This window comes from Garra rufa, chromosome 4 (genome assembly GCF_049309525.1).
Source record: "Garra rufa chromosome 4, GarRuf1.0, whole genome shotgun sequence".
In the NCBI taxonomy this organism is placed as follows: domain Eukaryota; kingdom Metazoa; phylum Chordata; class Actinopteri; order Cypriniformes; family Cyprinidae; genus Garra; species Garra rufa.
This window is the reverse complement of record NC_133364.1, coordinates 40,842,263-40,860,098: the sequence shown is the minus strand read 5'-3', so window position 1 is coordinate 40,860,098 and position 17,836 is coordinate 40,842,263. Positions and strand designations below refer to the sequence as shown.

General features: G+C 39.5%; 1 protein-coding gene across 1 annotated transcript; it reads right to left on the bottom strand.

Annotated features, from left to right (window-relative positions):
• Positions 1 to 4,239: 4,239 nt before the first annotated feature.
• fasn2 (fatty acid synthase 2) lies at positions 4,240 to 16,917 on the bottom strand. The gene is made up of 6 exons (XM_073838946.1): positions 16,863 to 16,917; positions 16,616 to 16,769; positions 13,055 to 13,215; positions 10,790 to 10,996; positions 10,439 to 10,620; positions 4,240 to 10,349 (listed from the first exon to the last, which is right to left on the bottom strand). Exons 1-6 carry the CDS (start codon positions 16,915 to 16,917, stop codon positions 4,797 to 4,799), a joined length of 6,312 nt encoding a protein of 2,103 aa, XP_073695047.1. The 3' UTR covers positions 4,240 to 4,796.
• Between the last annotated feature and the right edge of the window lie 919 nt (positions 16,918 to 17,836).

Below are 17,836 nucleotides of genomic sequence, written 5' to 3'. Positions count from 1 at the left end.
GAGAACAGTGCTCTCTGTACTGTGCGAAGACGTCTAAGAATTACGTCACCGGTGAATCACTGACAGCACGCAACTTGTAGAGGTAAGGGAAGGTTAACGTGCACAATACCAACAGGACCCTAATGTTGTCTTACGTTTTCTTGCGTCAGGCCCTCTTTCATCATGATGTGCCATCTTAACATTAGAAAGCACAAACCTTTATCAGGGCCTCTCTATTCTCTTGATAATGGATGAAATTACACTCTGGCCAGGCTGTAACTGTGGTTACCTTCCCCCAGTAAATGAGTACTCCGTGGCTATTAATGACATAACCAAGAAACTGGACAGATGATTGATGGAAGGAACATTTCTCCACCTTCAGGAAGTGTTGGTGCGTCTGCAACGTGGTGGCGATGTTTGCCCTCACTCTGGGAGTAGATCAAGATATCGTCGATGTTCACAATGACAGACTTATGGAGGAACTCCCGGAGCACTTCATGTATGACGTTATGGAATACGGAGGGAGCGTTGACCAGTCCATACGGCATGACGAGATATTCATAATGACTGGTAGGCATCACAAATGCAGTCTTCCATTCGTCCCCCTCACAAATTATGATCAAGTTGTAAGCACTGCAGAGGTCCAACTTTGTGAAGACGCAAGCACTTCTGAGTTGTTCCAGAGCCACAGGGACGAGAGGAAGGGGATATCTGAACTTGATGGTGATTTATTTAGAGAAGGGTAGTCAATACAAGGGCAGAGTCTTCCATCTTTCTTCCCAACGAAAAAGAAGCTGGAAGCAGCAGGAGACTTCGATGGGCAGATGTATCCTTGTTCCAATGCTTCTTTTATGTACTCCTCTGTGGCCTTACTCTAGGGAAGTGATAACAGATAAATCCTTCCTTTGGGCACTGGCTCATCCAGATGTCAGGCATTTACCTCAGTCACCCCTCCAAACCACACCTCCTGAAACTCCACCCATCCATTCCAACTCACCTGACTTCTAATTACTCACCTGATTCTCATCACCATGCCCTATATATACCTGGACTGTTCATTCACTATTCGTCTGGTCTACGGTTCACATGCCTTGTGTTCCTCCAGACCCAACTAACCGCTATGAACTTTGTGCACCCGTCTGCTCCCCTAGATTCCACCACCTGTGCATTACAAGGACTGTTCAGTTAAGACTTCATTTCTGCTATATGTCTATATTCTACTATATCATCTTGATCAATAAACTTACCACGATCGTGTTGCACTTATCCATGTCTCTGCCTCCTTCTGAGTGTGACACCAGAACGGGGTCTATGGTGCAGTCCCATGGCTGATGTGGAGGTAGTTGGGAAGGTCTCTTTGGGCAGAAAACGTCACTGATTTCAGAATATGTAGAAGGGATCTTGACACATTGCTTCTCGACGGGACTTTCTATGGACGTGGAAAAGATACTAAGCTGATTCTTGACAGGCTTGGGTCGATCTGGTCGAAAACAAGTTGCAAAGCATTCTTCACCCCATCTGAGTACTTCACCTGAGCCCAAAGAGAGGATGGGATTGTGCTTCACCAATCAAGGGTGCCCTAGGATGGGATCAGCTGTTGAGCCCCTCCAGAACCAGTAGCTGAATTTTTTTCATTGTGAAGCAGTGCTACTTGAAGGTGAAGAGGATTACATTTATGTTGGACGAGTTCTCGGGTTAACAACTCCTCGGTTATCGAGTGGATCTGGTGGAAACTGCGAGCAAGCCATGAGACTGGAGGGAATGGTAGGAGAAGTGCTTGGTGTAGATGGGTGATCGCTGGATATCGCAGGTGACATTGTGGATGGAGATCATAGTAGGACTTTCCGTAGCGAGTTCCTGAAAGGGATCCGGGGTGCTCATGCTATGTATAGCTGTTATGGTCTGGTCTTCAGACGGTCACAAGAGGTAAGTAAAACATAAACAAAGGTTTATTAAACACAGCCGAGTATGGAGAAAGAACTGAGGTCTTGACTGGTAAGTATAGATGAATTTGACTAGGTTCTTGAATGTTGACTCTGAGATAGACAATGATTTTTCTGGAGTCCGGAATGAGACTGTCTTCCAGTCAACGGCAGTGTGTGTTTATCCAAAGACAGAATGACTGGGAACACAAGAGACAGAGGTAAGTAATCGCAGGTAAGTGTTAGCTGTAAACTCAGGAGGAGATGCACTGTGAGTCTGCTTCATATGTACAAGCCGATGATGCACTGTGGTGTGTGTTCTTATGTGGTGCTTGATTGCTGGTGGAAATGAGGTGCAGGTGTGTCTTGTTAAAACTCTGGTGACTGTGATCGTTGGGTGTGAGTGGTGGCAGAGCCTGTCCAATCCGTGACAGTGAGGGTTACACTGCTGTTTCTGAGGTGAAATAATAGTATTTGTACATACAGTAGCCTACATATACTAAATATGCCTTGTTTCTTTTTACTAAACTTACTCAGTTGACTTGTCTTGCAGCGCGACGCAGATTCAAACTTGCTGCCAATTTAGCTCCGCTCACGGTGTCTGGCCCAGTTTTTTTTTTTTTTTTTTTCTTTCAGTTGTTTCTGTACTGAAGGACAGCAGCTATGGATCGGCGCATGAATGATTAGAATTTTTTTCAGGCTATCCATTAGGAAATATATGAGAAAATAACACGCTCTTATTCATAATATTCAGAATATTCATAATGACTGGTAGGCATCACAAATGCAGTCTTCCATTTGTCCCCCTCACAAATTATGATCAAGTTGTAGGCACTGCAGAGGTCCAACTTTGTGAAGACGCAAGCACTTCTGAGTTGTTTCCGGAGCCACAGGGACGAGAGGAAGGGGATATCTGAACTTGATGGTGATTTATTTAGAGCAGGGTAGTCAATACAAGGGCGGAGTCTTCCATCTTTCTTCCCAATGAAAAAGAAGCTGGAAGCAGCAGGAGACTTCGATGGGCAAATGTATCCTTGTTTCAATGCTTCTTTTATGTACTCCTCTGTGGCCTTACTCTAGGGAAGGGATAACAGATAAATCCTTCCTTTGGGCACTGGCTCATCCAGATGTCAGGCATTTACCTCAGTCACCCCTCCAAACCCCCCTTCTGAAACTCCACCCATACGTTCCAACTCACCTGACTTCTAATTACTCTAATTACTTACTCTAATTACTTCTAATTGCTTCATATGTACAAGCCCGGACGATGAGTGCACTGTGGTGTGTGTTCTTATGTGGTGCTTGATTGCTGATGGAAATGAGGTGCAGGTGTGTCTTGTTAAAACTCTGGTGACTGTGATCGTTGGGTGAGAGTGGTGGCAGAGCCTGTCCAATCTGTGACAGTGAAGGTTACACTGCTGTTTTAGAGGTCAAATAATAGTATTTGTACATACAGTAGCCTACATATGCTAATTATGCCATGTTTCTTTTACTGAACTTACTCTGTTGACTTGTCTTGCAGCGCAACTCAGATTCAAATTTGCTGCTAATTTAGCTCCGCTCACAGTGTCTGGCCCAGTTGTTTCTGTACTGAAGGACAGCTATGGATCGGCGCATGAATGATTAGAATTTTTTTCAGGCTATCCATTTGGAAATATACGAGGAAATACACTGTTTCACCAACTACGATAAAAATTTGGATGTTACCACAGCAGACATCATGCCAACCGGCTGTGGTAAGTCATTCATACAACATGTTAATGATATTTTATATGGTGTAGCTGCACATTTGTGTTAAGTTTAGTTACTTCTATGAGTATCACTTGTGAAAAAGACTTAACATTAGAGTGTTTAGTGTTCCATAACGCTTACATCGCCTCATTTTGGGTAAAAATATAAATATTTAAGTAATTTGCAACTTGAGTAGTTTTTCAGCAAACTACTTTATACTCTTACTTGAGTCTTGCTATTTTTTAGTCCTCTTACTTGTAATAAAGTAAATTATTCCTTAAGTAGTAATACTTTTACTATACAATTTTTACTTCCTAGAACTTAAACCCCTCTGATTGGAGGTTGCGTTCAAGAAATCAACAAATGTTATTGGCTACAATAAAATGAATGTCTTAAATGAAGTCATACTCTATAAATAGAGTCCATCATGACAAACCACCCCAAATATTTGACTTTACTACTTTTATTGTAGTTCTACTGATAAATGATCATACCATATTGACATTTCATTTGCAGTAGATTTGACATTCTAAATATTAACAATACTTGTATTTCACTCCAGAAAACATTCATATATTTAGGAAGTGCAAGATAAAACATATGTTGTACAGTTTCTTGATTTATTGTAATTTTTTACAGCATACAAACCCTAATGTATTTTGAAAATACCACAACTCTTACACTTTAGATCATATTAATTAAATACAATTTCAATAAATACTAAATAATTTTATGCAATCTTTGTTGTCACTTCTGTCACAACTTATAATGAGAAGTAACCATATCTAAGAAAAAAGATGTGATCAAGAAAGAACAAATAAGCATGGCAGAATGTGCCCCTCATTTAACATTTAGATTGTACAATTAAATATAGTAGTTTTTCAGATGCTTTTATCCAAAGCAACCTACTAATGGGGAAAACAACGAGTGATTTATTTTAAGCAAACAATAACACAAAAAGTGCTAGCAATACAGAGTCTACCAGTAACCTTATTCAGCAATATTAACTGAAGTTAAATGCATTTTTCAAAAAGCTATGTGGTATAACATACTATCTATACTAAAACCAATTGAACAATTGTGCATGTTTCCTAAATAGTCTCTTTTGTTTGTTTATTAATTTTAAGGCTGTATAAAGACTACTTGGAGGAGTGCAAATCACCATTATAAGTATGTGGATTTGATCTCATTTTCACTCTGATATTCATCTACACAGCTCTCCTCCAGGATTTTGATGAGAGTTGACAGTGTGCAATTTGGGTCCAGCAGAGTCACTAGAGGAACATTCACACCTCTATCATTGAAAATTAGATTTTGCAGGGTCATGGCTAACATTGAGTCAATGCCTAAGTCAAAAAGATGCACATCGTCATTCAGCTCGTCCATCTCAACACCAGTCATTTCACCAATCGCAAACCTCAGATAATCACGTGGTGAGGATGACGTCAATGATTTCTCAGGTTTAGACGTGTTCACTCCGGCTTTACTAATGGCTTCCTGTGCTATTTTGAACAAGCGTACATTCAGTGTTTTGTTCTGACTGAGAATGTTATTCCAGTTGTTTTTAAAATTGAATTTGCACACAACCTGTTGAGGTTTGTTGATCAAGAGGCACTGCTCAAGACTTTCATGGATTTCTGGAATCTCCAAAAGCATGATTCCCCTTGCCTCCAGAAATTTTTGGACATGGACTTTGTTCAACAAAAGACCAAGATTCAGAGCCCCCCAATTAATGGACTGTCCAGAAAGCCCAATGTTTCTGCGATACTGACAGAAGGTGTCCAGGAATGTATTAGCTGCAGCATAATTAGTCTGTGAGGCATTGCCAATAAAGGCAGCGATGGAGGAATAGCATACAAAGTGATCCAGATTACACTGTATGGTAGCACGGTGAAGGTTTATCGCTCCATTCACTTTTGGCCTCATGACTTTCTCATAAAGTGTTTTGTCAAGACGTTCAATCAGCCCATCGTGCAGGACAACGGCACTGTGGAATATCCCTTTGATGGGCCTGGATGGAAATAGTTTTCGAATATTACTGATTGTCTGGTCCACTTGCACAGATACAGAAACATCACACGGCAGAGACTTAATGACAGAACCGTAGTGGGAACTGAGATTATTTATCTCTTGTTGCATCTGAGGGGTTGGGTTACTCCGGGACAGAATGACAATGTTTCCTCCTCCTTTCTGAGCAATGAACTTTACTGTCTCAAAGCCCAACCCTGTTAGACCACCGGTGACAATGTAGACTGAATTTGCCTTAAATAGGCTGTATCTGGACACCACTGGAATGTCAGACAGCTGGTCCTTGGCTTTGCTGTTCAGAATGAACATGGGTAGGATCCGGCATCTAAAGTACGATTGAGATTCTTTTACAGATAGAAGACCAATGCCTTGAGATTTTACTTTTCCAGGAGCTGTTGTGTCAAAAGACAAAGACTTCCTGTATAAATGCAAGGATTTCAGCCAACGGTAGATGTGTGGCATTTGTGTTTGCAGAGACCCTTTTTGCATTATCTGGGACATGAGGATGATGTGGAAGAGGACTTCCTCATTTGTACTTTGGAATGTTGTAGCATTGACTGGAAATTCTGCTTTGTTGTCATAGACAAGAACGATGTCTTTGATGCCTCTAACACTGCTAGCTCTTTCAGCGGTTTCAACATTATAAGGAGGTAGAAGAACAGCTCCCACAACCTCACTAAAATCACAAGACAGCTGATCAACCTGTGTGCTCACTCTGACATTCCAACCTATTCTGTTTGCAATAGCAATTAACACATTCATCAAAGCTGAGTCAGGAACAGTGGAGAAAATACCCAGTTTCCCCTGCTGTTTAGTTTTGGGCAAAGCCTCATGCAAGATATGCCAAGCCAATACCATGTAAGAGACACAAGGGATTTCATTCAGGAATGAAAGACTCTTTGCTTTGTAGCAAACAGCTGCTGGGAGAACTACTTTAGTGGTGGCAGCCACAGGGTAACAAGCCATAACCAGATCACCAACTTTAAATTTGCTGACGTCTTTACCCACAGCTGTGACAGTGCCACTGAAGTCAAGGGCCAAGAGCTTATGGTTTTCATTTGTGTGCTTGTTCCAGTACAATGTCTGACCATACTTCAGGTCAGGAATGCTGACTGGAAAGTAATCTGATGAATGAATACAGATTTTGCTGAGATGAATCTCAATATTTTTGTCTTTAATCGGTTCAATGGATTTATCCATTTGAGCCGCTGACACATTTGTCACTTTATATGGGTCAGATGTTTGCAAGATAAAGACTTCTTCATCTGACATGTGAAGGTATCTTGTAGAGATTGCCATGTTTGGCAAATTTGTATGGGTGATTTCGGGTTTCAGAATTTTGCCCTCTTTCACTACTAGCTCTGGATATTTGTTACAGGGGTATGATCCGAAGACCTGAACCAAAGCATTAATGTCTTCAAAAGAGGCAAAGGCCATGTCAATCAGCTGGAAGGAAAGTTCTGGCAGCTCAGCTGCACATGCTCTTGTCATGCCTGACAGAACAAACCCAGGGTTTATGTGGTCCACCAAGGTCTCAGATGACCTATAGGTTATTACTCTGATAGCACCTGGGAAATCAAGTGCTTTAAGATATCGGACAAGCTTTCGGAAAATCTCACAGCACCCGACCATACTGTCTAAGACCTTTTCTGTTTCGAGGCAGGTTAGGTCTGCATCACCCCACATGAACAAAATTTCTTGGAAGTTTTTCTTTACACTTGAAATTTTTAGTATTGACAAAAGTAGTTCAACTCCACCTTCTAACAGGATGTTAGCTTTTGAAGTAGATATGTATCTAGATGTTGGGTCCAAGTACTGTTGCAAAGCTTTAAAAATTCCTACCTGGTCAGAAAATACCAATGCCTTAATCTGTGAATGAAACTCTGCAACTTCAGAGATGATGCTGAAATTGTTGTGGAAGAAGTACTCCTTGACTACTTGGGGACGACTTCCTAGCATTATGATCTTCACATGCTTCAGTTCAACTAACACCCTACCCTGTTTGTTGGCTAAGCAGCCACAAACATCAAAATCGTCTTCTCCAACATGTACTGCTCTCAAATATACAACCATCTCCTCTTGCAATGGTTCGAATACGGTCAGGCTGCCTATTTGCGCAGGATATTGGGGTCTTGTTGATACACCCCCTATAGTTGCAAGAACAAGTTGCATGACATAATCCAAGACCACAGGGTGGAGGTGATAGTCATGTAATTGAGGCAGCAATTCCTTTGAGACCTTCACGACAGATAGAGCCTCTCTAAATTCTTCCCCACAATAAACATCTGCGTTATTTCTGAAGACAGACCCATACTCAAATCCTGCTTGACTTAGAAGTCTGTAGAGTTCTTCAGTAGTCATGTGGGATGTGCATCTTTTGGAAATACACTCTAATGAAATGAATTGCTCTTCAGGCATCCTACCTTGTTTTGGTTCTACTGTGCCAAATGCATAGACTGCAGAAGTAGACTGTATTTTGAAGTTACATGTGTTACCAGCCCAATCCAGCTGTATGTTTATTTCTGGGGCCTTCTGGGTGAAAACAAATGGACTCTGGAATGTTACACTGAGCTGCAGGGAACTTAGTGAAACCTTAGGTTTTGCATATTCCATGCAAGCTGCTAAACCCAACTCTACATAAAACGTCCCAGGAATGATAGAAACCCCACCATGCTTGTGTTCCTGCAGGAAGGCCACTGTTTCAGAGGATAAATCACAGCTGAACACAGAACTGTCTGTACCCGTTTGTGTAACTACTGAATGTTTACCAGTGGTACTGATCGACTGCAGATTTGAAGCAAATATATCACTTTTCACGTCATCAAATTGGTATCGTGGGTAGGGAATTGGTTCAGTCTCAAAACCTTTGTAGAACATTTCCCAGTCCACTTTGACCCCAAGTTCAAACAGTTTGGAAACAGCTGCAAGCATAGTCTCATAATCACTATCAGGCTGCACTGAGGGAATCACAGCAAAGTCATTTCCCAGAGTCTCAGTGATGTACCTCTGCAAAGATCTTCTTGGAGCAATCTCAACAAAAACCACACTCCTTTTGTTTTTAGCTGCAGACTTTACAGCTTGTTCAAATTCAACTGGTTGTCTTATATTCTTTGCCCAGTATTCACCAGTAATAAAATCTGAGGAGCACAAACCAACACCAGTCACTGTTGAGAACAATTCTGTCTCCAAACGATGTGCCTGCAACAAGCCTATACTCTCTTCTACTTTGGATAAAATGGGATCCATCTTGTGACTGTGGTATGCTGCAGGTACATCTAAAATGCGAAGGAACAAGTATTTTCCATTGGCTGAGTTGCTCAAATTCTGATGCAACCTGTCAATGTCATCTGCATCTCCTGAGAGGGTGCATGACTGAGCGCTGTTGTAAGCAGCCAGACAAACCCTTCCTAAATGAGATTTCTCAACAATTTTCAAGACTTCAGAAACAGCCATATTACTTACAACAAGCATTTTTCCTCCTGTCACAGTGCATTGCAAAGAACTGCGATAGTGGATGACTTTCACTGCATCTTCAAGGGACAGCAAACCAGAACAATGAGCTGCAGCGACTTCTCCAATAGAGTGTCCCAAAACAGCATCAGGACTGATGCCCCAGTGTTTTAGAAGTTTGACAACAGCCACCTGAATAGCAAAAAGAAGAGGCTGGACAATCTTTGGATCAGACAGCTCTTGACTTTTCTCAGATTCACTTTCCAGCATCTCTATCAGATTTAAATGTCTATAGCTTTGTAACAGTGTTTCAATCCTCACGATTTCCTCTCTGAAAACTGGCTCTTGTTTTAGCAGCTGCTTGCACATACCCTGATATGTAACACCATTGCCACAAAACACAAAAACTAGCTTGGAGTCTGTCTTTGATGGTACAAATTTTTTCTCAACAGCAGCAGTAAGTTTTTCTTGCAGATCTGCCAACGATGATGTTTGAAAGACTCTCCTGTATTTGTGTTTCAAATGACTTCTTCTACATGCGGATGTGTACAGTAAAGACTGTAGATCTGATATCTTCCCTGCGCTGATCTCTTCTGCTGTATCTTCAATAATATGTTTCAGGGATGTTTCTGAGGCAGCAGAGACTACAAAATACCGATGGGGTTTGCTTATCATCAGAGATTTAGACTTTTTTGATTGCACACATTGCCTGACAAGTGCATGTGCATTTGTTCCACCAAAGCCAAAGTTATTGATTCCTGCTGACCTCTCTCCTCTGTAGTCACTGATCCATTTTTCTGCTGTGGTTGGGATTTTCATATTAAGAGATTTAATGTCTATGCTAGAGTTTTCCATGGAGTGGAACAATGATGGCACAATGGTTTTGTGTTGCATCATCAAAAGAACCTTTATAAGCCCTGCAACACCTGCAGCAGATTCTGTGTGTCCAATATTGCTTTTGACAGAACCAATGATGAGTGGCCCTGACTCCTGAGGTCTTGCTTTGGCAATGACCTTTGAGATGCTACCTGCCTCTATTGGATCTCCAATAGGTGTCCCAGTCCCATGTGCCTCAATGTACTGGACACTAGTCAGCTCAGTCCCTGTTGAGTAGATTTTTCTAAGCAGCTCCTCCTGCTGTACCATGGATGGTTTCGTGATTGGACTAACGCTGTGGCCATCTTGATTTACTGCAGTTTTGCTGATGATACCCCAAATATGATCATGGTCTTCAAGAGCCTGTCAAAATACAAACAACATATGGGTGTTTCTTGCAATAGTTCACCATTTGGTACATGCCGTCACAGTGAGACAATCTTTGTATCTACTTTTTCCAGAGGCTTTAATAGAATGACTCCGCATCCTTCTCCTCTGCCATATCCGTTTGCTTTGCTGCTGAAAGGTTTACTCATTCCATCAGAGGAGATCATTTTTGCCTTGGAGAGAGTCACAAAAAGGGTCGGCTCCAATATACAGGACACACCACCACAGAAGGCCATATCACAATCACCTGTTTAGTGGAACACAAATAACCACAAAACTTCAAAACTTAAGAGGCTAAGGATAAGTTTGATTAATTCAAAAGCAAAACATACATTAAATATTTAATGACTCTAACACAGTCAATATTCTTAAATAAGTTGATCTACAGGGTTTGTATACTTATTTTTGAAGGCTACCTTGTTTTATGGCTTGACAAGCTAAGTGTAGGGCAACAAGGGATGAGGAGCAGGCACAGTCAATGGCCAGTGAGGGACCAGTGAAGTTGAATACGTATGAGATGCGGTTGGCAGCTATGCTCATAGCGGCACCAGTGGCATTAGTGTGGTTAATGTGTTTTGGATTGATCCTCACACTTGCCAGCTCAAAGTCTCTGTTCATTAGGCCTGAAACACAAGCAAACAAAAATCAACTGGCGATATGCCTTTATTCATAGTTACTTACTGTATACCTATTACAGTGCAACCTGAGGTAAAGCACCTTGGTCAGGGCAAGTTAGATACCTCATGTGAACCGGGGATCTATGGAGAAACCATACAGTGGTGTGAAAAAGTGTTGGCCCCCTTCCTGATTTTTTATTTTTTGCATATGTGTCACACTTTAATGTTTCAGTTCATCAAACAAATTTAAATATTAATCAAAAATGACACAAGAAAACACAACCTGCAGTTTTTAAATAAAGGGTTTTTTATGAAGGGAACTCCCCCCACACACACCTGTTAAAACACAACTGTGGTTTATCACACCTGAGTTCAGTTTCTCTAGCCATAGCCAGGCCTGATTACTGCCACACATGTTCATAATCAAGAAATCACTTCAATAGGACCTGCCTGACAAAGTGAAGTAGACCAAAACATCATCAAAAGCTACAAATCATGTTGAGATCCAAAGAAACTCAGGAACTAATGAGAAATAAAGTAATTGAGATCTATCAGTCTGGAAAAGGTTATGAAGCCATTTCTAAAGCTTTGGGACTCCAGCGACCACAATAAGAGCCATTATCCACAAATGGCCAAAACATGGAACAGTGGTGAACCTTCACAGGAGTGGCCGGCCAACCAAAATTACCCCGACAACTCATTTAAGAGGTCACAAAAGACCCCACAACAACATCTAAAGAACTGCAGGCCTCTCTTGCCTCAGTTAAGGTCAGTGTTCATGACTCCACTATAAGAAAGAGACTGGGCAAAAATGGCCTGCATGGCAGAGTTCCAAGAAGAAAATTGCTGCTGAGCAAAAAGAACATAAAGGCTGGTCTCAGTTTTGCCAAAAAAAAAAACATCTTGATGATCCCCAAGACTATTGGGAAAATACTCAGTGGACTGACGAGACAAAAGTTGAACTTTTTGGAAGGTGTGTGTCCCATTACATCTGGTGTAAAAGTAACACAGCATTTCAGAAAAAGAACATCATACCAACAGTAAAATATGGTGGTGGTAGTGTAATGGTCTGGGGCTGTTTGGCTGCTTCTGGACCTGGAAGACTTGCTGTGATAAACGGAACCATGAATTCTGCTGTCTACCAAAAAATCCTGAAGGACAATGTCCGGCCATCTGTTGGTGACCTCAAGCTTAAGTGAACTTGGGTTCTGCAGCAGGACAATAATCCAAAAATCCACCTCTGAATGGCTGAAGAAAAACAAAATGAAGACTTTAGAGTGGCCTAGTCAAAGTCCTGACCTGAATCCTATTGAGATGCTGTGGCATGACCTTAAAAGGGTGGTTCATGCTGGAAAACTCTCCAATGCGGCTGAATTACAACAATTCTGCCAAGATGAGTGGCCAAAATTCCTGCACAGCGCTGTAACAGACTCATTTCAAGTTATCGCAAACGCTTGATTGCATTTGTTGCAGCTAAGGATGGCCCCCAACCAGTTATAACGTTTAGGGGGCAAACACTTTTTCACACAGGGCCATGTGGGTTTAGATTTTGTTTTCCCTTCATAATAAAAAATTCATTCAAAAACTGCATGTTGTGTTTACTTATGTTATCTTTGATTAATATTTAAATTTGTTTGATGATCTAAAACAGGGGTCACCACACTCTGTCCTGGAGGGCCGGTGTCCCTACAGAGTTTAGCTCCAACCCTAAGCAAACACACCTGAACCAGCTAATCAAGGTCTTAATAGGTATACTTGAAACTTCCAGGCAGTTGTGTTGAGGCAAGTTGGAGCTAAACTCTGCAGGACACCGGCCCTCCAGGATCAAGTTTGGTGAACCTTGATCTAAAACATTAATGCGTGACAAACATGCAAAAAAATAAAAAATCAGGAAGGGGGACAACACTTTTTCACACTACTGTATGTCCTATTTAGCAATGGATCTTAACCAGAGGTTGCTCTGAAGGTTCTTCCCATGCAGTAAGTGTGTATACTTTTTTCACTGGGATTAAAAGACATCAAAAGTTTCTTTTTTATTTATCTTATATTTAGCTTGTATGTTACCCAAAAATACTCCTGTCCGCATCCCACTGGCCTTTTCAATTGGTATCCCAGCATCCTCTAGGGCCCTGTAGGTGCACTGCAACAGAAGTTTGTGCTGAGGGTCCATGGTGATTGCTTCAGCGTTAGTGATGCCGAAGAACTTGTGGTCAAACTCATTCAAGCTACATGGAATAAAAGGTAAATGATGGGGTTATTGATTTTGGAGTTCAAATACTGAAAAAACAAACCTGTATGGCTTGTTTTTGTTTAGTGAAACACAAGAGATGAGACTTTATTCGGACGGGACTCGTTTTATATGGGGTCTTTAGAAAAATTTCTGTTTCACAGATGAACTTTGCGATTTTAATCCCATCCGAATCTGCCACATCTGTGTTTTTCTCACAGAACCTCTAGTATAATTCTAAAGCAAATCACCTACTGTTTTTCGGCAAACTATACACAATACACACGAGCGCGTAATCTCTGCAGTGCCCAGATGTACAAAACAGACCCTCCCACCTCTGTAATAAACATGGAAATATTAGTCCCGTCCAAATTATTACTTGACAATCGCAGACGTCAGGTGATTAAAAAATGAAACTCAAACATAGTTTAGAAAACTAGTCCCGTCTAAATAGGACTCCAACATTAAACCTCATTAACTTTCACAATATGGAAAAACATATATTAAGCAAAATAGCATGAAACCATACAGGTTTGGAACAATGTTAGTAAAGATTAACATAATATTTTTGACTGAATTATCTCTTAAAATACGATTTACTTCATCTGCATAACTTTAAAAACAAAATGAAGAAAATAGTTGTGCTTGAGGAGATCTAAAATAAATAAATCATTTAGTGATCCAGTGTGCACTGAAATGGCCAAACATCACCCATTCTACATACTAGTTCTATCTTGGACGTGTTCGTTAGTTTCCAATTTACCTTAATTTGCTTTAATCTGACTCAATTTTATCACAACCTCTAAAGTTTAATCTGAATTTGTTACTAACCTGAGTGTAGATTTGTGGTGTTATGGATTTAAAGAAATCTGTTAGATTTAATAATTCAACCAGAGCGAATAAGAACAAACTCAATTGTAGTTATTTATTATTGTGAGGTAAATGATCATTTTAAAATAAGTAACTGTCATGACACAACACTAAACATCAAATGTCAGATATTAAGAGTAAAAGATGCACACCTGACCTCAGGAAAATACGTAATTATGGGTTGATCTGGTTACAGAACCGTCTTGAACCTATTGCAACATTTCTTTAAATACTTAAAGCATGACAAAAAACATCCCCTAAAGTATAGCCTTAACTTACAATGGCAATTTGCATTAATCATAACCCCTTGATTGAGTAGTTTACATATTTTGGAGACAGAAGGTAATTTGCATAAAATACCTTGAGGGACCCAGATAGCACATGTACGTCTTCAAGATGTCTGTTATAGATCTCTTGATCTGGAAAGTATCTGCTGGGTACAAACGTCTGGCAAACGTCTGTAAGATGTCAGTTTTACATACATTTTAATTCATAAATATCTTAAAGACATCTAATAGATGTCTATTTGACATCTGATAGGAAACGTCCAATAGACGTCTTGCAGATGTAAATGCAGACGTCAAATAGACATCTCTGAGATGTGCATCTATAGTCTTTCACAGCTCTGTTTCATTTATGAAAGATTCTACTTTTTTAATCAATTGAATTAATTATTCTGTCTCAAAGACTAAATTGAGTCATTTAAATTGTTTAAGATATATTAAGTTTCTATATTAAAAACGTTTTATTTAAAACATTACTCTCATAACATTGTTATTATGAAATGCATTAATGCCAGCTCTGAATCTTGTAAATCTGTTAATATTCCTTAATGCCACATTTGTGCTCTTCTGTGCGGTGCAAAGGTGAATTGCTGTTGCTGATTTCATTTGACTGATAAAAAGATTCACAGCCCCAACAACCACTAGAAAGGCAACATAAAACACATTCTGCACTACATTCCAAGACTTCTAGACCACATTGTGTGATATGGACTGATGTTGTTACAAATAAGGCTTCCGCTTCACTTCTCTTGCACCACCAGAGGGAGCTCTCACCCGAGTACTAGTTACATTATTAGACTACAATTCATACTTCATTCCAAAGACTGACCACACTGCACCTACATCCAATTTCACACACTCAGGCACACACATAACAGGCACTGTCACCTGTCCAGTCCATACCAAGAGCAGATGGTGGATCAACACCTGCAGCCGAATGTCAGCGGGTACCGTGTCAACTAGATGAGCCCCAGAGACAGATCATCAAGAAAGAACTCCTACCCTAAACGGCCACCAGCACAAGGCCACAGGAACCAGATGAGTCCTCCCCAATTTGACTTTGTTGCAATATGGAACTCTTGCATTATTATTTTATTTTCTTATTTTAATACTGTAAGGTTGCTTTGACACAACTTGTATTGTAAAAAGCGCTGTATAAATAATCTTGACTTGACTTGACTTGACCTGTTCTCCAGTGCCATGGTGATCACTGCTCCGGAGCAGCGTTGTTGTGTAGCGTTATAAACTCAAAGGCAATAACCAGAAAATGCTCAGAAATGTTTATTCTGGGTTACAGATCGCAAACCCAAACTGGATCAGCTGTGAGCAAAGTGACATACATCTGATGCAATGAAGCCACTCTCCTGTATCTCTAGATCCACATTAAAGAATTTAAGAAATAAAATACCCCAACTTTTGCTCATTTTTTTTTTGTTATATTATATTAATGGATTTTTATTGATATACACTGCTGCTCAAAAGTTTGGGATCATTAAGACTTTTAATGTTTTTAAAGAAGAATCTTCTGCTCATCAAGGCTGCATTTATTTGATCAAAAATACAGAAAATAAACCTGTAATATTGCAAAATGTTATATTCATTTATTATTTCTAATATACTTTAAAATATAATTTATTCCTGTGATGCAAAGCTGAATTTTCCTCCACTGTTTAATCACTTTTTTATTAATTTAACACATCCTTGGTGAAAAAGTGTTGATTTCTTTCAAAAAAAGAAAGAATACAAATTTCCTGACCCCAAACTTTTGATAAGTAGTGTATATTGTTAGAAAAAGAAATATTAAGCTGCACAACTGTTTCCAACACTGATAATAAATCAGGATATTAGAATGATTTCTGAAGGATCATGTGACACTTAAGACTGATAAAAAAAATCAGCGTTGCATCATAGGAATAAGTTATATTTTAAGTGTTTTAAAATAAAAACCATTATTTTATATTGTGATAACATTTTGAAATATAATTTTTTTTCTATATTTTTGATCAAATAAATGCAGCCTTGATGAGCATAAGAGACTTCTTACAAAAAAGTCTTACTGATCCCAAACTTTTGAGCGGCAGTGTATTATTACATCGAGTGGCAATTAATGTGTGGTACGTCACATAACCTGTTTTCAGGAATACCCCCCAGGAAAGACAAATTATAATGTAAATTAATTAATGTTAATATTCATAATGAACATCATACGTTCTTTTAATGAGCACAAATAATTTGAAGTCTTACCCATCAATGAGTGCTGCCTTCGCCGTGTATGTCTTTCCTGCTTTACTCTCGTCTGGATCGTACCACTGAGAGAGACTAAACCTGTCCTTTGGTATCTGAACTGCACAGTTCTCTCCATTAAGAAGAACTCTCCAGAAGTTTTCAAGTCCTTCACCTAAAATAGACAAGAACATAGCATGGTAATACAGTCGAGGCCAAAGTCATTACATGAACAAATAACGAGACACTGTAAACTGATATGAATTACCTCCAGGAAAATGGCATCCAATGCCAACAACAGCGATTTCTACTTCAGCATCCATCCTGTTTCATCTTTCAAATACCTTTGATCTTACAATCTGTAGACAGCAAAAATAAACACTGAGGCTGTTAACTAAATATTGTTATAATATATCATTTCAGCCAAGAACCTCTAATTGAGTGATGGACAATTATTGCTACTCAACCAGAAAAAGTCCTGTATGATGTGGAGACAATCTGAAAATCTGCTAAATTAAGGAATCAAACTTAAAATACAGCTAGGATAAATATGCTTTTTAAATGTAGATATAGATTTCACAGCATGTAAAAATATATTTTGAAGTTTTTATATTTTATATTGATAAGCTTAATCTTTCTGTCATTTTCTGTTGTTAAATAGCATGAGAGAAAAATAAAAAGCAAATGAAATGAGAAATGGACTTACTTGGATCTTCATGCTGAATCTCGTCTTGCTGAAAATGTTGACATGAGGCACAGTCTACAGATATTTATTAAGTAAAAGTTATTGATTGACTAATATTGCTTAGTACAACATTTCGTGCAGCTGGAAATCATTGTCTGTTTTTCAGGATTTTCGAAGAAGACTTCCTGTAACCTTGTCAAATAATTCCTCAACAAAATCCCTCTGACTGTAATCAGTCTCTTTATGTAAGCTGCCGCCATTGACCCTTTGCCAAGTCAGCAGAATGTATTACTGACACCAAAGATGGAATGGTCAGTTTTTTTCATTATTAGTTCTGACAAAACAGGGGTATTAGTTTTTAAAACATTAGACAAGTTTTGCTTTGTTGATTTATTAGGAAGCCATCTTTTTAGGGTTAAAGAAGCCATTTTCATGGAGTAGCACAGCTCCAGGCTGTAGTTCTTGCATTGATGTAATTTACCATGTGGTAAAATGTTTCGATGGCTTTGTTAATGTCCTTTATTTCACTTGTGCCTTAGCCACTGCCGTATTCCAGT

Bases quoted from the DNA above. Each gene is read 5' to 3' on its own strand.
- fasn2 (XM_073838946.1), bottom strand. From the start codon at position 16,917: ATGGATGCTGAAGTAGAAATCGCTGTTGTTGGCATTGGATGCCATTTT. The intron at 13,216-16,615 runs GTAAGACTTCAA...TATTCCATGTAG, and splicing joins AAGGCAGCACTCATTGATGG to CTTGAATGAGTTTGACCACA. The intron at 10,997-13,054 runs GTAACATACAAG...CTTGTGTTTCAG, and splicing joins GCGGACAGGAGTATTTTTGG to GCCTAATGAACAGAGACTTT.